At 34.5% G+C, this 21,028-nt stretch overlaps 2 protein-coding genes across 3 annotated transcripts in view; both read left to right on the forward strand.

Annotated features, from left to right (window-relative positions):
* Positions 1 to 12,666: 12,666 nt before the first annotated feature.
* LOC135135362 (uncharacterized) lies at positions 12,667 to 13,318 on the forward strand. The gene is made up of 3 exons (XM_064064391.1): positions 12,667 to 12,758; positions 12,809 to 12,996; positions 13,081 to 13,318. The coding sequence occupies exons 1-3, from the start codon at positions 12,755 to 12,757 to the stop codon at positions 13,189 to 13,191; spliced, it is 303 nt and encodes a 100-aa protein (XP_063920461.1). The 5' UTR covers positions 12,667 to 12,754; the 3' UTR covers positions 13,192 to 13,318.
* Positions 13,319 to 19,083: 5,765 nt separating this feature from the next.
* The window catches only part of LOC135143379 (dual specificity protein phosphatase Mpk3), a 39,090-nt gene continuing 37,145 nt past the window's right edge, over positions 19,084 to 21,028 (forward strand). For both annotated transcript variants that reach the window (XM_064075233.1, XM_064075238.1), the window contains exon 1: positions 19,084 to 19,593. In XM_064075233.1, the coding sequence (XP_063931303.1) occupies positions 19,218 to 19,593 (376 nt within the window). In that variant the 5' untranslated portion in view covers positions 19,084 to 19,217. The remainder of the gene's footprint in view (positions 19,594 to 21,028) is intronic.

Genomic DNA, 21,028 nt, shown 5'->3' on the forward strand with positions numbered 1-21,028 from the left:
TCATACTGATAAAATTCAAAAAATTATAGAAAATTTAAGCAAATAATTGTTGATTGATTCTAATAAAGGAAAAAAAATGTTAAATTTCATGGTTTGAAATAATGCAGAAAATGTATAAAGTAATGTTTTGTTTCTTTCACAAGTCCTAATTGTAGACTGTTGTGTTAATATCAACTTATTAAGGATAAAATATAAATGTTGATAGGTACAGAACATACTAAAAGTAATAACAACAATACACTGTTCCCAGATTAAAAAAAGAAGTAAGTCGTTTTTGATTTAATCAATACAAATATTTCATTATATTTTTGAGTCTTCCTGTATAAGCAACTGCAAACAATATGGGTACGTTGATAAAACACAAATGTAGATTCACAATATTTTTTAGATTTTAAGTAAGATTTATCTAGTACAATTTTGAGATGGCGTCATCAAAAATCTGCAGGGAATAAATGGATAAATTTGACTGACGTTTACAATAAACTTAAAGCGTTTCCAATATTTCATACCAGTCAGCTCTCTATTTTTAAATTAAATTATTAAGTGTGGATCATATGAGATATATTTAAAACTTATAATCAAGGGGGAAAATGTAGATATTCTCAATTTCTAAGTATATACTTAACTTCGACTGTTTATGTTTATACTTCGAAAAAATTCGACTATCAGCACGTTCAGATTACAGGCATTAGCTGTTAAAAGAAAGTGAATTTTGATCCTCAACACAGAGGAGATGATTAACTGATTAATTAACCACACTGAGTTTTTTTTCTCAAAAACACTCTTAAACTGAGGAAAAATTGTAAGATGACGGACAAATTTCGATTAACGATTTAACAAGCTTCCAGTAACCGTAAAATATTTGTAAGATTTCACAACAATCGGTTTTTACAATTTCAAAGTTAAATTGTAAAATATTGTTAGTAAAATTTTGATTTTTTTCCCAAAAAGTCCGAATGCCAATGGTAAAAATTCAACACGGTTTCATAAACCACACATACAGGAGCATGTTATTTTGTAAAATTTAAAGAAAACTTATTTGCAAAATTGTAAGATGATGTCATAATTTTTTGCTTCCTATAACCTAAAACGTTTGCAAGATTTTAGAGCATTCGGTTATCTTATTATTATTACATTATTATTACATTAAGTACGTGAAAAATGAATAATTTTTCTATGCGAGAGAGTCTAATTCGTATTTGATTCATTTTAATATCAAGAATTATGGAAAAAATTTGTCTTCATTTAACTTCTATAACGTCTCAACGGTAAAATATCAATATCAAGTTTTCCTTCAATTTTGTTAAAAATGGTCACTGTGTCTAAATTCGCACAATTTACCTAAAATAGTTTGCAGCAAATTCCTGGCTGTGAGAATAAGTTGAAAAATTAATGCGAAAGTTTCTAGAAAAAGGAGACTATGTTACAGATTTTTTTCCATTGTTTCAGATTTTATCAATAACATCCCTCAAGATTCCCTCAGATTTCCTCAGAATTTTACAGATCTTTACAAATCGTTTCAGATCTTCTCAAATTTTTCAAGATCGCTTTGAATCCTTTCAGATCCCTGCAAACTGTTTCAGATTCTTCCAATTTTTTCTATATTTTTCTAGATTCTCTGGCATTCTTTCCGATCCCCTCTGATTCTTCCTAATTCTTTCCGATTCTTAGTTTCACATTCCATCAGATTTTATTGATTCCCTCAAATTCTTCCAGATTCTTTCAAATGTTTTCAGATTCTTTTCTTTTTTTTAAGATTATTCCTTTCGGATTATTCCGGATGTTTTTGAAAGTTTTCGGATTGTTCCACATTCTTCCGAATTTTTTCAAATTCTTTCAAAGACACCGTTAGGAATTCTCAAGATTCTTTCAAATTTTCCAGTTCTATTCAGATCGTTTTAGAACCTTACAGATCCTTTCAGATCTCTGCAGACTCTTCTAAATTCTTCCAGATTTTTCTAGACTGTTCGAGATTCTCTCAGATTCTCACAGGTTCCCTCAAATTCCTTCAGGTTCTTTCAAATTCTTTCAGAATCTCTAAGATTCTTTCCGAATTTCCCTATTTCTCTCAGATTCCTTCAAATTCCTCAAAATTCTTTCATTTTCTTTCTAATTCTCTCTTTCAGATTCTTTCGATTTTTTTTATTCTTGCGGATTATTCCGGATGCTTTTCGATGCTTCTGGATTGTTTCAGATTCTTTCAAAGACACCGTCAGGAATCTTCGTGATTCTTTCAAATTTTTTAGTTCTATTCAGGTCGTTTTAAAACCGAACAGATATTTTCAAATCTCCGCAGGTTTTTCCAACTTCTTCGAGATTCTCTGAGATTCCGACAGGTTTTATCTGATTCCTTCAACTACTTTTCGAATCTCTCAGTGTTCGAGTTGCCCGCCGTGCAACCAGCGAGGCAACCCCCCTCTCCCACTTATAAAATTTTAAATATGTATATATAGTTAATTTGTATCTGCTAGGCTAAGGAAATAAACGGTGAAAAGTATAGACATTTTGTAGCTGCTCTCATTAGTTCAGAGTGTCACCCATTGTGACCTACAAGCAAGCAACCAGGGTCTTACATTGGCCTAGAAGTTGGTCATCCATTGTAACCTGGTCCTATGAGTCGACGACGCGGTTCACAGGTTCGAAATGCGTCACAATCAGAAACCCCCATTTTTTGGTACTTTCGAGGAGCCACAAACCCACAACATTTTTTGGACCTACGAATCGCCACACCATCATTTTTTGGTCCTTCGAGCCGGATCGTAATCCAGCGCCAGAAGTAGCAGATCAGCCGAATTAAGGTCATCCCGTGGAGAAGAGAACGAATAAGAGTTCGGTGGTGCCAAAGGTAAAGGTAGGCTTTTTTATTTATCAGTTTGGTTTGTGGTTTCCCATACGCAGCATTCATTAATTATTAGTTAAAATGACTCAGGAAGAGTTAAAGGCATTAATTAACAAAACGGGTTTGGTAAACGCCTCGTTGACTAGAATGAAACATTTTGTTGACAATTTTCAACCGGGTAATAATGTCTACCAGCTGAAAATGCGCCTACCGCATATTCGAAAGGCGTTCACAGAGTTCGATGACAATCACAGGCAAACAGAACTTTTAGATAATAGGGTTAATCAGTCTAAGGAACGCGAGAAATTTGAAACTAAGTATTACGATTTAGAATCAGCAGTGTTAGAAATTATTGAGACCGATCTACAAAATTCGGCAAACGAACGTAACACGAGTAGTCCCAGTTCAAGTAATCAGAAAGGTTCGGAGGTAAGGTTAAATCAGGTACGGTTGCCCACATTGGATTTATCTGTATTTTCGGGGTCATTTTTAGATTGGCAAGCATTTTCGGACACATTCATGTCGTTGATTCACGATAATGAACTATACACAAATATCAAAAAATTTCACTATTTAAGGGTCCCCAGTCGTCGCGTACAAAATCGGTTCCAGTGAGAATTATTTGTTGTAACTATGCAACCCAAACTACCAAACCAATGCAAGTACCAACCCAAGAAAAGAGAGATTATGGTCACTGTAGGGAGTCCGTCATAAAATGCAAATTTGTAAACAACACCAGATATTTATTTCCAAATGAAGAGTATAGGGGAATAACGATCGAAGTCCATTTGTATGTATTTTGAAAAAAATTGATTTGAAAGTTTAAAACGCTGCAGAAAATAGATTGAGAAACTCACAAGGTTCAGTCTAACACAACTTTTTATTTTCTTTATGTTTTAAAAATATATAAAATAAACTGTTTATGCCCAAATATAACAGTAAAAAAAAATACAATTGTGTAATCCTCTGTTCGAATATTGTATGAAAAAATAAACTAAGTCCAACTTGAATGGTCGGTACTAAGGTCTACCCCTCAATGTTTTCCTGAGAAAAAGTTACTTATTTCAAATAAGAAAAAAGAAAAAGTAAGTACTCGTCGAGCTCGTCATCACTTTGATAGCCATCTGTAAATGGTAATTCCGTGTAAAATGACTGAAACTCCTCCGACACGAACAACTTCAGTTCTTGCAGTTGATCGTATTTTTTCCTAGCCAAAGGTATCGAGGCAGAATATAACGCTTCAAGGTTAGGTTTCCAGATATAAAATACAGAAAAAACGAAAACATTCCTTTGCATAAAAAAAAATAATTTAAAAAAACGACATCCTGAATGGATCCAACCACATATTAGGGGACCAGTCTAAATTTCCAAATTATTTTTGTAAACAAAGTGGACAAGGAAGTTCAACAGTTTTATCTATAGCATAATCCTGAACTTGTGGTTTATAAATACATTATTTAGATTATTCGGCTTTTAGATTTCTCTATTTTTCTACTTTAGACGTTTCAATGTTTCAGTACTTCAATTCTAGGTATTTCCAATTTTTGAATTTTTCAAATTTTGACATTTCTAAATTTTCAGTTTTCCGATTTCTGAAGTAATCTTTTTTTTTATTTTCCCATTTCTTCCCAAAGTTTCGATTTTTCACTTCTTCAATTCTTCAATTTTTCGATTTTTCAGGTTTTTGATATTTCAATTTCTCAATTTCTCAGGATTTTGATTTTTCAATTTTTTGCTTTTATAAGCTTACGATTTTTCGACTTCTGGATTTCCCGATTTTCAGTTTTTCATTTTTTAAACTTTAGATTTTTCAATTTTCGGCTGTTTTATATTTCGATTTCTCAGTTTTTCAACTTCTCAATATTTTAATTTTTCAATTTTTCAAATTCTAGATTTTTGATTTCTCGAGTTTTCGGTTCTTCTAAATTTCAATTTTTCAATTTACGGGATTTTTAAAATTTTCGATTTTTCATCTTTCTTTTAAATTTTCGATTTTCCAATTTTTCGATGTTTCGAATTTTCAATTTCAAAAAAACTACAACGCGTTAAAATTTTAAATTTTCAAAAAGGTACATTAGTAGAAATTGTATTAAAAAATCCATTGCACATTACAGAAATAAAATGTCTTAATAAATAATTGAGTAAACTGAGGCAGAATATTTAAAATTACAAACTTTAGCGATTTTTCTGGTCCACTTAAATCTGTACCAGGTAAGCGATACAGCAGTCCTTTTAAACCCCTCATAATCCGACAATAAAATTTTATGAGAGTGTCCAGACTCTAAGGTTTTCTAAATTTAATCTGTAAGTCACAACGCCAAGTAAGAAGCAATTAAAGATACCAGAACAGAAAAAAGAAAGCTGTTCTTTTCAGCAAAAAATAAAAAATTAGCTACAGATTCAGCAATTGCGCCATATCATGTGTTTGGTGAACATGAAAACTGTGATAATTATTTTTGAAAGAAGAAAGATGTAAATAAAAAAAGTTATGTTGTCACATTCAGAATTAACGGCTTATTAGCTTAAGTTTGGTTAAACATAGCAAAAGTTTAATTTGTGATGTGACAAATAATTTAGCCATAGTAGCCAAAAAAATCAGTCGAAAAAGAACAAATTATTTCCATCGTGGAGGTTACCACCAGGTATGAATTAGCAGCCATTAGTTACAACACAAATGGTAAATCTGGAACGCAAGAAATCAAAAATTGTTCCTCAATTTTTACCACACTTTCAGAAAACAGACAAGAACGGAAACTTCAATTAGCCGGCGAGAAAAGAATAAACGCATTAAATTTTAGAAAAAAAAAGTTACAAAACTGATGACGGTTCTTTGGAATATAGACTCAACTCAGTAAAACCCGATATGGAGCTGGATTTATTAAACTAGAGTATGAATGAATTTCTCACCGATCTAGATATTACCGAAAGTAAGAGAAATATTATACAGGAAAAAACCGGTGACCAAAGTATTTCGCTAGGGTAGAATGAAATTAGGCGCAAAAGAATCGGCACTTCAATTTTTGGTAAAATATATAACATGTTGCCCCCTATAGTAATTGTGAAAAAACTGTTAGTTCGATGTTATATATTATAGTATCGGCAAATAAGTACTCCAGCTATTATGTGGAGTAAAGATCACAAGAGATTATTTAAATTATCAGGAATTGCTGTTACTTTGTCTCCAATAGCATAATTAGGCACTTGCAAACAAATATTTTAATTATTCTAATTCACTTTTGCAAATAGACCTCTGAACAATTCTGGTCGGTATTATTATTGTGCAGTGAGTGCGGGCGGACGCCAACTGGGCACCAACTAATCGCAGGTAAATTTTGCGGGTAGTTACGATAGGCCAACTCGGCACCGAACCCCAAATAAAGATCGGTGAACTCGGCACTACAGCACCAGGTTTGGTAACAAGGATTAATCCGCCCTCTCCCCGAGATACCTTCCCTCTAGTCAAATTGTTATATGCAAATAAATAAAACAAGTCTGCAAATTTAACTTTTGAAAATTTGTTTTTGTTCTGATGGCTGTCTTGGGTAGTTTTTTTTAGCGTTGATTACGTCTATGATATCTGGTTGTCGCTTTCACGTAAGGTTTATTTGTAAAACAAGATTAAAACTGAAATTTTTAAGTAGTATAAGAATATTATAGAAATACTGTAATAGATTTTTTTCATAATCTACATACAAAAATTTATTGCATGAGGTGATTTTTCTGTTAACAGGACCGATTTTATTTTTTACTTTCATTTTTTGGTTTTTTAAAATTTGTAGGTGATAGAATGTTTTAAATAGCTTTTTCTCGTGATTAGCGTTTAAAAATCTAGGCGATGACTCGAGGATTCTTATTAATAAACATTGTTTTGTTGAAATCCTATAATGTAATACAATTGTTTAGTTTCGTTTCTGTAAAGTTTTTTGAAAAAAAAACACTGCTATATGTATATGTAGGTAAAATCATTTACTTATATATGATTTTAAGTAATAAAAGATATTTTGGAAAAATTGTTTTAATATAATGAATTGTACAAATATTTCCTGTTAAAAAACATATTTTTATGTTATTTAAACACTATCTCTTTATTTTTAGACGTGATAGAATTTTGTTAGTATTTTTCCTCTAATTAACGTACTAAACTCTATGGAATAAGTCATTTCTCTACACGCCAAGGCAAGGTAAGGTTTCTGTTTTAATTCTATTGAACTTATTCTTTTTTTGTGGAGGGAAGGAGAGGGATCTAAACGTGCTGGAATTTTTTGCTTTTTTTTTTCGTTATCAGTGTCCATAAATCTAATAGACCAACAGCCTGTCAAAGTTAAGACACGTTTTTTGTTGCAGGCCTGTGTAATAATTGAAAACTAGATGAAATACTTTTTATTAAATGCAAAATACTTAGATACAATGATTTATTTTATATACAACTAGCGGAACCCGGCAGACGTTGTCCTGCTTGTGTATATATTTACTTTGTATATATGTGGATATAAATGTATGGTCTGGAGCGCAGAATGTGTTGTAGAAAACTGAATAATAAGATAACTCATATTGATGCTATTCCATTTATTTTCATTAGTATACACAATGTACACATTTTTGTATTAGTAATTCACGTGAATGAACAAAATTTTTGACTATTGTATTCGCTATATATGCTAGTCCAACAGGTATAAGGTTATATGACCATTATAAAAGTAGTTGACCGCAAATAAGTACCCCCTTTGTGTGGTTCGCACTAAGCTTACCGGTTAGCAATAAATCGTCTTCTCAACATTTCTTGCTCATATTTAACAGGGCCGGCTTTCAAAGCGAGTGGTGATTTCGGAACCCTCAGCGGCTGCAGGTAGTAAAGAAATAGTGGAGTGGTGGATTTACATATTTAGTGAAAGCCGCCCCTGAACGAAACCACAACAGCCGGTCGAGCTCCATTGGACACGTTATTTACGACCCTAAAACCTTTTCTATTGTAAACAACTTAACTTCGACACAATGGGATGATTTTATGATGGCCATATAACCTTATAGCTTTTGGTCCACTATAACTGAAACAACTTGAACACATTTTAATCAATACTAACATCTATCGTAACGCTAGTGGGTAAACAATATTTTTGGTTTTTCGATTTGGTGTATAGACGTACAAAGTTTTTGGAATTCCTACTCTGGAGCAAGCAACATACAGTTGACCATGCGAAAAACATGGATTTCCTAAATTTAATCCGGCAACGCGCAGAGACTGCCCTTGGGCTTTGTTGATTGCCATCGAGAAAGCAAGACGCACAGGAAACTGTAGTCGTTTGAATGTAAAGGGCAAATCAGTACGAACCATTGGAATGCGCGGAATCAGTTTGATTTTTTGGATGGCATTTTCAATAATCTCTAGTAATTCACTCTTTATTATTACTGAGGATTGTAGACAGTGAACATCACTAATTATTTTCTTTTGCGGTCAATACGATTTTTGTTGTAATACCAACGAAAACAATGTTGTCATTGGTGCCGCCATATATCTAATACTTGCTAACTCTTCAGAAGTAACATAGAAACGGTGTTCACGGACAAAGGGAGACGGAAGATATTGTTTTTTGTCTAGAAAAGTACCGAAGGTCTGTGCGCACGTACACAAAATAGAAGCGAACGTATGAAATATCAAAACACATCTAATCACGTTATCGACTAAAAATCAAGCAAGTACGAGTATATGAACAGTACTGTTTGGTACTATAGAGAGACAAAGAGGTCCGATATATTGCTCTGCCGTTGTGTTTTCGGACTCTTTTGAGGCCTGATAGCAATGTAGTAGTATTAGATATATGGGTGCCGCCGATTCTCTAAGTTTATAATACTTTAACAGAGAGGTTGATGTGCTGCAGTGCCATCTAGTGGCAAGTTACAGCAAAATCGATAGCGCGAAAATATTCTCAAATACCAACGTATATCAATTTTCATGAGGATCGGTTGATTGGTACAGAAGTTGGTGTGTTGCAGCGCCATCTAGTGACGAGTTACAGCAAAATGAATAGGGCGAAGATATTCTCCATAGTCAAATGCCAACGTGTACCAATTTTTATGAGAATCGGTTGAACGGTGTAGAAGTTGATGTGCTGTAGCGCCATCTAGTGGCTAGTTACAGCAAAGCGGATACCACAAAAACCTTCTCCATGAAAAACCACTTACATGTGCCAAATTTCATGGTGATCGGTCAAACGATTTCGGAGTCTATCGATCACAGACATATATATATATACCAACATCCATTTTTATATATATAGAAGATTAATCTTATTATTAATAATTACAAATTTTGTATCTATGCGATACCAGTTTGACTAATTCGTAGTCTGTTAAGATGCCGTTTTTTAAGTTGATGCAATTCATCTTCTAAAAACAATTCGGCTTGTCGAACCCAACGTGTTTTTATCACTGCTGGGATGTGTATAGATTGAATTTTAATATATATACTGGTCTATATATATATAGGTACATAAGCTGCTACTACCGGTTCATTCATGAACTACCTGAAGCGGGTGGTTGGTGTCCAGTTGGCTTATCGTCAAAGGGTAGTTTTTAAAATTACCTGAAATTGCTGGTGCCGAATTGGCGTGTTTATTTTATGACGGATTAGGCTTGGTGCCGAGTTCACTTGTACCCGTGAGTGCTGGTCGACCCAGATGGGTGTTAAACCGACCGATAATTTAAATACAGTGGCCCGTCCAACCACTGGTCATGACTGAATTTTATTGCCTGTCAGGGAAAAATTTGCTTTAGCTCACCCTTAAGTCTAATCCGGTTACAATGGGTAGGTCCGACGAAATAGCTAGAAAACGGTTTATACAACCCTTGAAAATAAGTTGAAACGCAATAAATCACTCAGAATTCAGTTTATGACAACTTCACCATCCGTATTAAACACCTTCGTAGCTAATAGACGACGAAAATCCCGCAGACATAATCTCACGAGGAGCGCTTCCCAGTGAATTAATCAATAATCAAAAATGGTTTAACGGGCCCGTCTGGCTCAGTAAAAGAGACGAAATTTGTCCAGGTAAAATCGTCCAACCGGCAGAAATATTGGAAGTATACTATCCTCAAACATATTTGGCGTTTATGACTTCACACCAATTTGACTCCCATTATAATTCAATAGGCCGTCACAACCGGATGTCTTAAACCCGCTCACCGATACCTACCTGAAAAGACCTTTTCTGGTAAAAGCACAGGGCAGGACTGAGTTTTGCATTTACCGACAACTGCGTCTTTCGAGTTTTTTATTTTAAGTAAAAACAAAGTAACTTTGTACTCAATCATTTTTTATTACAGCACAACTATTTACTTATTAACTACTACTGCTTATTTATTTATCGAAATAGTCACTGTCATCATCACTCGACTCTTCAAAATTAATAATTAACGGTGTTATCAACCGTGCCCTGTACTGGTCTTCTTCTTTTGTGGAATGTCGTACACAATTGGCCCACATTTCGGCAGTTACTTTGGAATCTTCTTCCCTAATTATGTCAATTGTTGCACTACTAAATTTTGGTGCCGTATTATTCCTTCTTATATTATTTTTCATTTGCGACCAGATTAGTTCGATGGGGTTAAATATACAATGGTACGGCGGAAGTCTAATCACCCTAAATCCACGATCTCGCGCCATAGCATCTATTTTATATTGTGTCTCAAATTTTCGAGTGTGTAACACTTCTAATAATTGTGTCTTTGTGTAATTTTCTTCAAAGTATAAATCATGTTCTGTAAGGAAATTTTGAAATTTGAAAATTTTAACAAACAAAATTACTCTGAGTCCGGTCCTTCGCGTCTCGACCGTCCCTGGCACGTCGAAAAGGTCTTTTCAGGTAGGTATCGGTGAGCGGGTTTAAGACATCCGGTTGTGACGGCCTATTGAATTATAATGGGAGTCAAATTGGTGTGAAGTCATAAACGCCAAATATGTTTGAGGATAGTATAATAGTACGACCAAAGATAATTGCGAACGCCGTCAATTACTTTACGAGGGTCTTTAGTACTTCGGACCGCAACCTGCAATAAAACCATTACGAACCCTTCGCAACGGAGGTACGTACAACTTCAGCCAAAGCCGGACGTCAAATTTTGGAGCGTTCATTTATAAATCATGGTAGAGTTAATTTTTATTGGGATTTTTCTAGGAAATATGTATTTGCAAAGATTTAAAAAGTTTTAAGAAACACACTTTCATGTGTCCTTAAAGTTTAAGATTAAATTCCTTGAAAGCGGTCCGTTTAACAATCTACCTGTTCACGTATTGAAACAAATACGGTCCTGGAAAGGTAAGGGTGGCGAGTAATCTTGATTGACAATTTTATGCTGGGTGCATTTTCCGAAGTGGTCCGAAATTTTACAACTGCAATTCCCATAATTGGAGTCATTTGTAAATATCTTTCGTCGTATGTTATAATTGCTTTGGTATAAAACCAGTGAGCGTAAATCCAATCATGGGCGACCTACCAGCGTCACGAATGGTATGGAAGCGACCGATCAAAAATACTGGACTAGATTATGCCGGTCCGCTATTCATAAGGGACGGAAAAACGCGAAATACATGTACAGTAAAGGTACATATATAGTGCACTTTTTGTATGCTTTTCCACGAAGGCAATTCATTTAGAGCTGGTCGGTAATTTGACCACGGAGAGCTTTTTGAACGCGTTAAAAAGGTTTATGGGGCGTCGAGGACTGCTAGACAAGATTTACTCAGATAACGGTAGTAATTTTGTGGGTGCACCCCATCACTCAGGTTCCCTCAGATTCTTTAATTTTCTTTCTGCTTCTCTCTTTCAGATTTTTCGATTTTTTTTTCTTTCCAGATGCTTTTCGATGCTTACTCCTACAAAAAATAACTAAAAAATTAATTCTGATGGTGTTTTTGAAAGAATTTGAAAAATTCAAAGGAATCTGAAACAATTCGAAAGAATCCGAAAAATTCGAAAGAGAAAATCAGAAAGAACCAAAGAATTCTAAAAGAAGAGTCGTAAAGGAAATGGAAGAATATTAAAAAAATTTAAATTCTCTCAGATTCTTTCAGATTTTTTCGATACTCTTTGATCGTCTCAGAATTTTTCACCTTCTCGCTTTTACAGTTAGTTTCAAAGTTGTAAGTTTCAAAATGTTATACAATTTGTTTTTTTTTTTTTCAAAACTCTGGATGTCTAGGGTAAAAACTCAACACGGATTCATAAACCACATGCGCAGGAATATCTCATTTTTAAAATCTAAGTAATATTTGCTAATGTTAATTTTGGATATGATATCATCCTAATATTGGTGAGAGTTTGAGAACAATCGGTCCAATAATTTCGGCGATTATCTGTCTAATATCCAGACAGACGGCAGACAGACAGACAGGCAGACAGACAGACAGACAGACAGACAGACAAACAGACGGAAAGGGGAGACTTACTTTTTCGTAGTCTCGGAGTCATAAAATGTCGGAAAGAATAAAAATAGCCAGTCATCCGGTAGGTTCGATTACAATACTTATGACCTAAAGTTATATAGACTGAACCTTCTTCGCTTCTGAAGCCCAATTGAACAAATACATATTCTTAGTAAATTATAAAATTTAAGGATGGGGATTTTATTTTTTGTACGATAAATTCCATAGGTTATGTTTCAAGCTAGAAAAAAAATTGGCTTACGCTCGGGAAGTAAATTTTTGTTTTCAGATCAGTTCAAAAATATCTTTAAAATCATATAAAATATTCTAAACATATAAGTTTTGAGAGTTTCAAATTTCCCGCCACTCAACTAAAAAATAAACATCTGTCAGTTGTCATCTGAGGTTGTCATTTATTTAAAAAACTAACCTATTTTTTTAAACATTCGTTGTGCTTTAGTTATACGTGAAGCAACTTTATAAAATCTGGAACAATGGGTAAGCCGTTTAGTTCATACTGTAAGTAATTCTAAAACTGATTATTTTAGATGATGAGGCCGACATTCGTGCATTACAAACTGACTTATTAACTCTTCGACAACATTTTCGTGAATATACAAACCGCAAGAGTAAGCGACAGTATAAAGAAAAACTGGAAAGACTGGATAGTTTAGAATATCAATTCGACGACTTGACACTACCAGATTTTTCAGTGGATGATATAAAGGACTTTTCTGTGAGTACATACAATGTTAACATTAACTCAACAACACCACTTTTAGTTTAGTTAAAGATTGTATTATTGTAATTGTTTTTTTAGCAATCAGAAGTTGAGGAGTTAAAGAAGAAATTAAAGAAACACATAAAATTACTGCAGATTCTTACTCAGAAGGCAAATTGTCCGATATCTAGAATTATTGATAATATTTAAGGTAATTTTGGATTCATGTTTCATAAATGTCACTAGCTGTTTATCGAAAAGTGCTATTAGTGATTTTTCCACATGGAGAAGCGACGTTTTGTACTAATATTTATATTAAACTACTTGTAAAATGTTATATTGTGTATGTGTGTATTACTGGTTGCATATCACAAACTAGCATCAAAATGTATAATTATTATAACCACGCATATTTGATTTCTGAAACATACTAACAAAAATAATAGTGGCAGTTTATTGTGTGAATAATTTAGATTTTCATTTATGTGAATACTCAATCGCTCTGAAGTAATTCCCACATATTGCATTCTGATTTATCACCAACGTATTATTATTTATTTTTTTTGGTTTGCCACAATTTTGATAATTAACATTAAATTACGTTATTAATAGAAATTTCAATCATTTACGTAAGTCAAAGAAAGTATTTATCCCATTGTTACGCCATGAGAGGCACCTGCTCAGTTAATTTATTACAATTTATTCTCTTTCTGAAGTATGTACATTTATTTTTACCTATCATGGTATTACAAGTTAAAATGATATTTTTCGTACCATATAAAATAATTCTTATTACAACAACTGACACAGCCATCTTATTAATTCCATTATAATCACATCCTCGACGCCATAAGCCCCAGCAGACAGCAAACGATAGATTAATCAACTAATACACCAAATTAACATAAAATTAGCCCGTGATGAAGGATGTAACTTTGACCTTTCCGAAACTCGGAAATGCAAAGTTGAGCGTCGAAACAGAATAACGATCGTCCCTTAATGAGCTTCGACTCGGTCAAAGTATAAAATAAAAATCAGGCAAAACCAATATTTGTGTGGGGTGGTGTTAAGGTCGTCACGATATCGATCGCAAAGGTGTCGGAAACAAAAGGCCGAACATTATCATGCGAACAATCAATTTGCAATGACGGGCCCGCAATGACGTCATTCCTAATCGCAAAATATCTCGTTTTTGTTGAGTCGTCAGACGCCCACACGATGATTTCAAAGTCGCGAAGACAATAACGAAAGTGGGGTGCAGTAGCGGCGGAGGGTAGGTGTTGAAGCGTAAAGAAAGACGAAGTTTTGTTAAATTAGCGGGGGTTGCTTTAGGTGATTGGACCGAGTAATGGTAATGGATGCGTCGGCAGAAATGACGTTCTCGGGAGTAACTTGGGATGGGTTCAAACAACCGATGTGTAATAAAGGATAATTTTTAATTAGTGGACGCGGCAAATGTAGGTTGTTAATTTGTGGGATTTTAGTGGTGCCGATCGCGGAAATAATAACCGATCAAATAAATTGTCGAAGAATTTGCATACTTATTCAGCATAAAATAATGGTTTCTATTCATGAAAAACAAGTTTATGTTAAATATTCACGATTTATGCCAAACATAGGTTGATTTTGGAATCTGTTATTCCCAGTTTACCCAAGCAGTTACAGCGAAATGTATGACAAATTATATCAAACTGATAAATAGTTGCAGTTCAGATTCCTAAACCATATATTTTTATTACAGAGGAACGCGGATTCGACAACAAGGAGTTTTATTGTGTCGTTCGTTTCTTTTACTTCCTGAATGTTAGCTGAAGGAAGTATTGTAATAGGATTATTCTAGAGAATGTCCAGTGTCGTGTTTTCTTGTCATTTCACAGCTTATAAAATACAATAAACCAGTTGTCCGTTTCCGTCCGTCTATCTGTCTGTTTACCATTTTATTAGACAGAATTTCCGAAGCCGCTATACCGATTACTTTGAAATTTTGTGCCACTAATCTTCCTGAAATTCTCAAAATATAGCATTATAATTACAGATTTGTTTTTTCTGTGTGGCAAAGATTTATTCTGTTGTTTGTGCCAAAACGTATTTAGATTTTCTTGTCTTAAATAGGCAACCTGTCTTACCTATAGATCTGTACATTTATCGTATATTAAATAAAATTAAAAATTCTGATCGTTTTTTAAATTATGAATTTTGACCATCAAAAATGTGCACTTTATAAGAGTCGTGAAGCTGAGGAAACTCTATATTATATTGGATATACAGCTGTTAAGTGGGTTGCATATCTCTACTTAACTGAATTTTTTAAAAAACCATCTCACGAAAAAATAAGAACAGACTGTGTTATAAGTATGTTAATATACATAGAATCTTGTTTGCTGATTCTGTTTGTTACTAAATTAAGCAAAAGGCTAAAAAGGTTGCCTGAATCACTTCATTGATTCAGGTTATATATTTTTAGTACGTGAGACACAGCTGAAACAGTAGATTATTACAGTGTATGTGTGTGTTTTTTTTTAAACTGCAACATAATGCATTAGAAAATTTCTTTTTGGTACAGAAGCATAGGAGAATAAATTAACTATGGTTCAGACTTCAGAGTTAAATAAATGTAAGTCCCAGGATTAACAAACTAATTCTAAGTTGGTGTATCCAAAAAAAGGAAATTATTTTTAATGCAGCAGTTTTAAAATTTATTATATGTAAATAATATATTTGTAAAATTGTAATTATTATTAGAGTGGGAGCACTAAACATCAGCTTATATGGTCAATTTTTTGGTATTTTAATTAAATGTGCATACCTATACCTTGTGTGATATTAATTTGGAAAAAATGATTGATTATGGAACATAGGAAAGTGTCTTTGTTGTAGAAAAAACAATGGAGTCTGGAACATTTAGTTACAAGATGTGGGAGACTTAATCATACAGGTAGGCCAAGTTCACATGAATTACAGAAAAAAAAAATACAAAATTACTCCCGACGGTTGCTGCAAATTTCTGAAGCCACAGGACAATAGTCTTCACAACAAGATATGTTTTTTACACGAATTTTTGACTGAGCTGACAAAACTTTTTGAATAGTTTAAACAAAATATCAACAACTCTATTAAAAATATAAAAAAAATGACGAGATCAACACACAAAAATTATTTGCTACTTTTCACGATTAGTAACCTAAGACAGTTGATAATTACGAAATAATTTCACTATACATTTTTAAAGCACGTTGCTTGGTAAAGCTCCGATATGGAAAGTGATCCCGTTTAAAAATAAAACTTCTGTAATGGGTGAATGAGGATGAGAGGGATTAAGGTCACTGGGCAGTGTTTTGTTTTTAACTGAGCCCAAAGATTTGCATTATAAAGATAATCGAATTTCATCTCTTAATAACCTATATAGGTAGTAATCTTTTTTTTAATGTTAATACCAATTATGTATTACCAAAAGTTTACACAGAAAACATTTAACACATCTTTGTGTGGACCAAAGAACTAAGATTGGGTGCGAAAATCAATTGTACAAAAAAACATGAGAACCTGTATGGATAAGATATATTTTCAGAATACACATTTTGCATTAAGGCCCGTCGCTACATTTTCTGCATGGGATTTTCAATACATTTTCAGAATGTAATCCCTCCATTACGAACAGCGACTTTACAACTTTCTTTTTTTAACAGTTTAGCATCTTTTTTAGTTTTATCGAAATATTTGCATCACGTATTTTTAAAAAACACTATCTTAATTGTTTATGAAAATTTCGGAACACGATTTTCAACAGTCGGCTTACAAATCTCTCGAAATCATAACAGATACGTTGTCGACTTTTTTGTTAGAAATGACATACAGCAAAAAGAAGCTTGTGTCGCTAGAGGCTTCTTTTTACTGTATCTCATTTCCAAGAAAAAAGTCGATAATGTATCTAGTAGGATTTCTAGAATTTTGGTAGCTGAAATTAGTAGTGGAAACCGCGTTCAGAAATTTCCATAAATAATTGAAATATTGATTTTTACAAAATTAAAAAAAGATATATAGTGAGCCAAGACCTATAAGGTTATATGGCTATCATAAAAGTAGTTGACCGCAAATAAATACCCCCTTTGTGTGGTTCGCACTAAGCTTACCGGTTGGCAATAAATCATCTTCTAAACATTTCTTGCTCATATTTAACAGGGCCGGCTTTCAAAGCGAGTGGTTATTTCGGAACCCTCAGCGGCTGCAGGTAGTAAAGAGATAGTGGAGTAGTGGATTTTCATATTTAGTGAAAGCCGCCCCTGAATGAAACCACAAGAGCCGGTCGAGCTGCAGTGGACACGTTATTTACGACCCTAAAACCTTTTCTATTGTAAACAACTTAACTTCGACACAATGGGATGATTTTATGATGGCCATATAACCTTATAACTGTTGGTTCACTATAAACTGTTTTTAAAAAAACTGCCCTCTCATTATATAATACAAGTTGTGGAAAGGTTAGATTTAAAAGTTGATAACAATAAATCTAATAACGGAGGTATGAAGTCCATTATGAAAATGTATTGACACGGCTATAAGATCAACGTAGGACGATTGAGTGATTGCGATCCATCGAGACTTTAGACTAAAATGGTCTAAAAAGTACTGTGACCCTATCCTATAAACAAATGCACTGAAATATAACTACCTCTAAAAATTTACCATTGAAGATTTACTAACTAGATAAGTAAGATAACTAGATAACACAATGAAAAGCGGTAGATTACAATTCGACCTGCTTTGGTCTCATCAGTACAGTATATTTTAGTGTGATTTGTAGCATTGAAGAGTATTCACTTTTCAAGTTAGTAACTGTTTAACTGAGATCTTCCATAGAATCTTCCGTCCGGCGGGGTTCTTGTCCGGGAAGTACCTGTTTCCACCCACTAGTTTGATTCAATTAATTAGTGCGCAAAAAAATGTAATCCGTCGAGTCACTAGCGACATCTTATATCTCACTAATCTTAGTCTAAAATATTAATTTTTCCACTGCAAACATACATTAAGGATAAGTTTAAAAAAGGATATTATGTATCTAAGTGCCATAGATTGTGGGTTATAAATAGTATATCGTATATTCCACCTTAGAAATGCTAATGTGGTATTAGATGTTTGACTGCGTGGTTAATTTTGTGTACAGTAGAACTTAATCCAACATTCTGTTTTAAATTTCTATGAAATAACTATTCAAATAAATAAAAAAAAAAAGTATGCAACGAGTCCTGATTTTTTTTACATTTATTAATTTTGATTATGAAAAGATATATACATGAATAAATAGTGCTGTTTAAGTATAGCAGTAGCGGTATTAGCTGCGTTTTTGGTTGATTTTATAGGGGATTGTAAAAAATTGACACTAAGTTTTTTTTTAATCAGGGATAATTATATTAATTAACAAATAAATAATAAAAATTGGTATGGACATGAAAATACAAAAAAAAGTTGATAATACACACATGGCTAATGCATTTTTTTATGTAGTTATACTTATCTCAAATTTTCTTATTTGTGTACTGTTTGTAATAAACAATATAAAATAAAAGCAGCCCCTCTCAACACAAAACAATTCCACAGAAGCTACGCAAATGTCAGTGTAAACAAACAGTGAAATTTTGTTGTTGTTTGCCGCACTTATAATAAGACAAAAATATTCTCAGAGAATCAATTACAGTCATCTCCAATTATTATTGTTGTTATTATTATTATTATTTCGTTATAAAATCATTGAACACAGTTAAAATAGAGTGCGGCTATTTTAAAAAAGGTGTATTTATTTGTAAACATTTAACAATCCAGTTTGGTGGGGGGATCAAGCCCCCAACCCCCTCCCGTCCCAGCGTCCGCGCCACTGTCGCCGACATACGTCACCTTAGAACGGCACATCTCGTCCAAACGAGATGGAAAGTAAACGTGCCGCTTAACTAACCTGAAAACAAACTTCGTCCTCCGGCTTCATCAATGAAATGACGTAACCCCCTCCCCATTGGCCGTCCGCGCCGACCCCACGTGATCCCCGTCCAATTGTCGCGCTCTGTCCGTGTCGATTTTCACCCGCACGCCCTCGCACAATCGGCCTCCGAAGCGGCAACAGCGCGCCGACCACTCCGAGTTCCACCAGCGCAGAGGTCGCACCGCGTGGACCTAGTGTAGTTCTAGTTGAGAAGGCGCGTTCTGTGTTCATCTTCATTAATGGTTCCGCTCGCGTAGCCACCGCCATGCCCACGACTCCCGAGTGCGACTACGACATCGTGTCCAACGAGGGCCTGCTCTCGCTGCTGCGGAACGAGTCCAAGAAGATCGTCATCTTGGACTGCCGCAGCTCCATCGAGTACGGCGAGTGCCACATCCGCGAAGCCGTCAACTTCTCGATCCCCTCGATCATGCTGCGGCGGCTGGCGGCGGGCAAGATCGACCTGGCTTCCACGATCAAGTGCAGGGAGCTGAAGCAGAAGATCTGCAGCACGTACAAGGAGAACCTCTTCGTGCTGTACAACGACCTGTCGGGGGTGCAGCAACACCAGGCCGACTCCGTGCTCAACGTGCTGCTGCGGAGGCTCACGCAAGATGGTTGCCGCGTGGTGTGTCTGAAAGGTTAGTATCGCAATAGGCGTAGGGTAGGCCGGGCCGTAGCCGAGTTGTCTTTTCGGGCACCGCGGTGGGCGTCGGTGCACGCTCGCCTCCATTGTTTTGATCCACAGGTACAGTCGCTCAAGTGAGTCGTCGCCATGTTGCGCGTGCGCCCGAACACCTGCATTTAACTCTTCATTGAATATTTTTGTAATTAGGTGCGGAATGAATTATGTTTGATTCATTCATTATTCGAAGGAGCGCGATTGGTTCCGAGCTGCGAATTTTTATTGTTGCGGGATGGGATACAATGGGATCGAGAGACTGAAAGGGAATGTTTACGACGATAATTATGATTGTTTATGCGGGAATTGAAACAAATGATGTGCCGGAAGCGGCAGACGGACTTCCGGTTGCGGGAAGGACAATTGGAAGCACGGGAATTTGGATGTCGAAATGGAGTTGTGTAGCACGAAAGCCAAAAAACGTGCTACAAAAGGGGTTTTTAGAGAAATGGCGCGACTAACGAAGGCTGGGATTTCGCCTGGCCTTTTTCGGCAGTTATGCATAATGGGTGTAATTAATTTGCTCGTGGAGTTGACAAAAAGTCAGATTAATATAAATGAGTGCAATTTCAAGTTAAGCATTTTATTTAAAAAAAAATCTATGCAATTCTGTGCCCGGATGTTACAGATTAGCTTGAGATATCGTATATTGTATAATAATAAAAGCCACATTTGATGACAAGTTGGGTAGTATATATGCAAAAAATCAATACCTGGTGATTCAGTTTGGTATTTGCACCCGCCCATTGTTTTTTATTTATCTGTTAAACTAGCAAGACAAATATTACTAATGGGAATAGGACAACAAATTAAATGACTTTAAAATCTGCGCGTATTTTGACCAAAAACATTTTTTAATGGGAGGTATATATTTTAAATCGTTTTCTTGATTTTTTAATGTACTTGAGGTAACGTTTTCGTATATAACTGCAGAATTAAAAATATAATTTGCGTATGAAATTTCTTAAATGCTTCATTTTTGAAGTATAGCTTGATTTAAATGTTTACATTTCTTTTTTATTCAATTTTTCATGTTTACAGAATACCGATTCTGACCTGCAAGATTTCGGTATCTTTTCAGAAAGACTAGATATTATTTAAATACATACTGAGGAATCTCATATTTTAATTTCATTTTAGATGTAATGAAAATACCACAACCCGACTTATAAGATTTTCCACATTTTAAATAAGACTTATTGGGCAAAATTTTGCGATGACGTCACCAAGTTTTTGGATAAAATTTGATTACCGATTTACGATGGTCATCAGTCTGGTTTGCAGTCTCAAATAAGTTAAATTATAAAATGTTACTGTTCAGTGTTGTTTTTTCAAAAATTTTGAGTCTAGAGTACCAAAAAAGGGCTTAATATTGCAGAATCTCATGTTTTAAT

This window comes from Zophobas morio, unplaced genomic scaffold (genome assembly GCF_036711695.1).
Source record: "Zophobas morio isolate AGI-343-1 ecotype UQ-CSIRO unplaced genomic scaffold, CSIRO_AGI_Zmor_V1 ptg000004l, whole genome shotgun sequence".
Lineage (NCBI taxonomy): Eukaryota > Metazoa > Arthropoda > Insecta > Coleoptera > Tenebrionidae > Zophobas > Zophobas morio.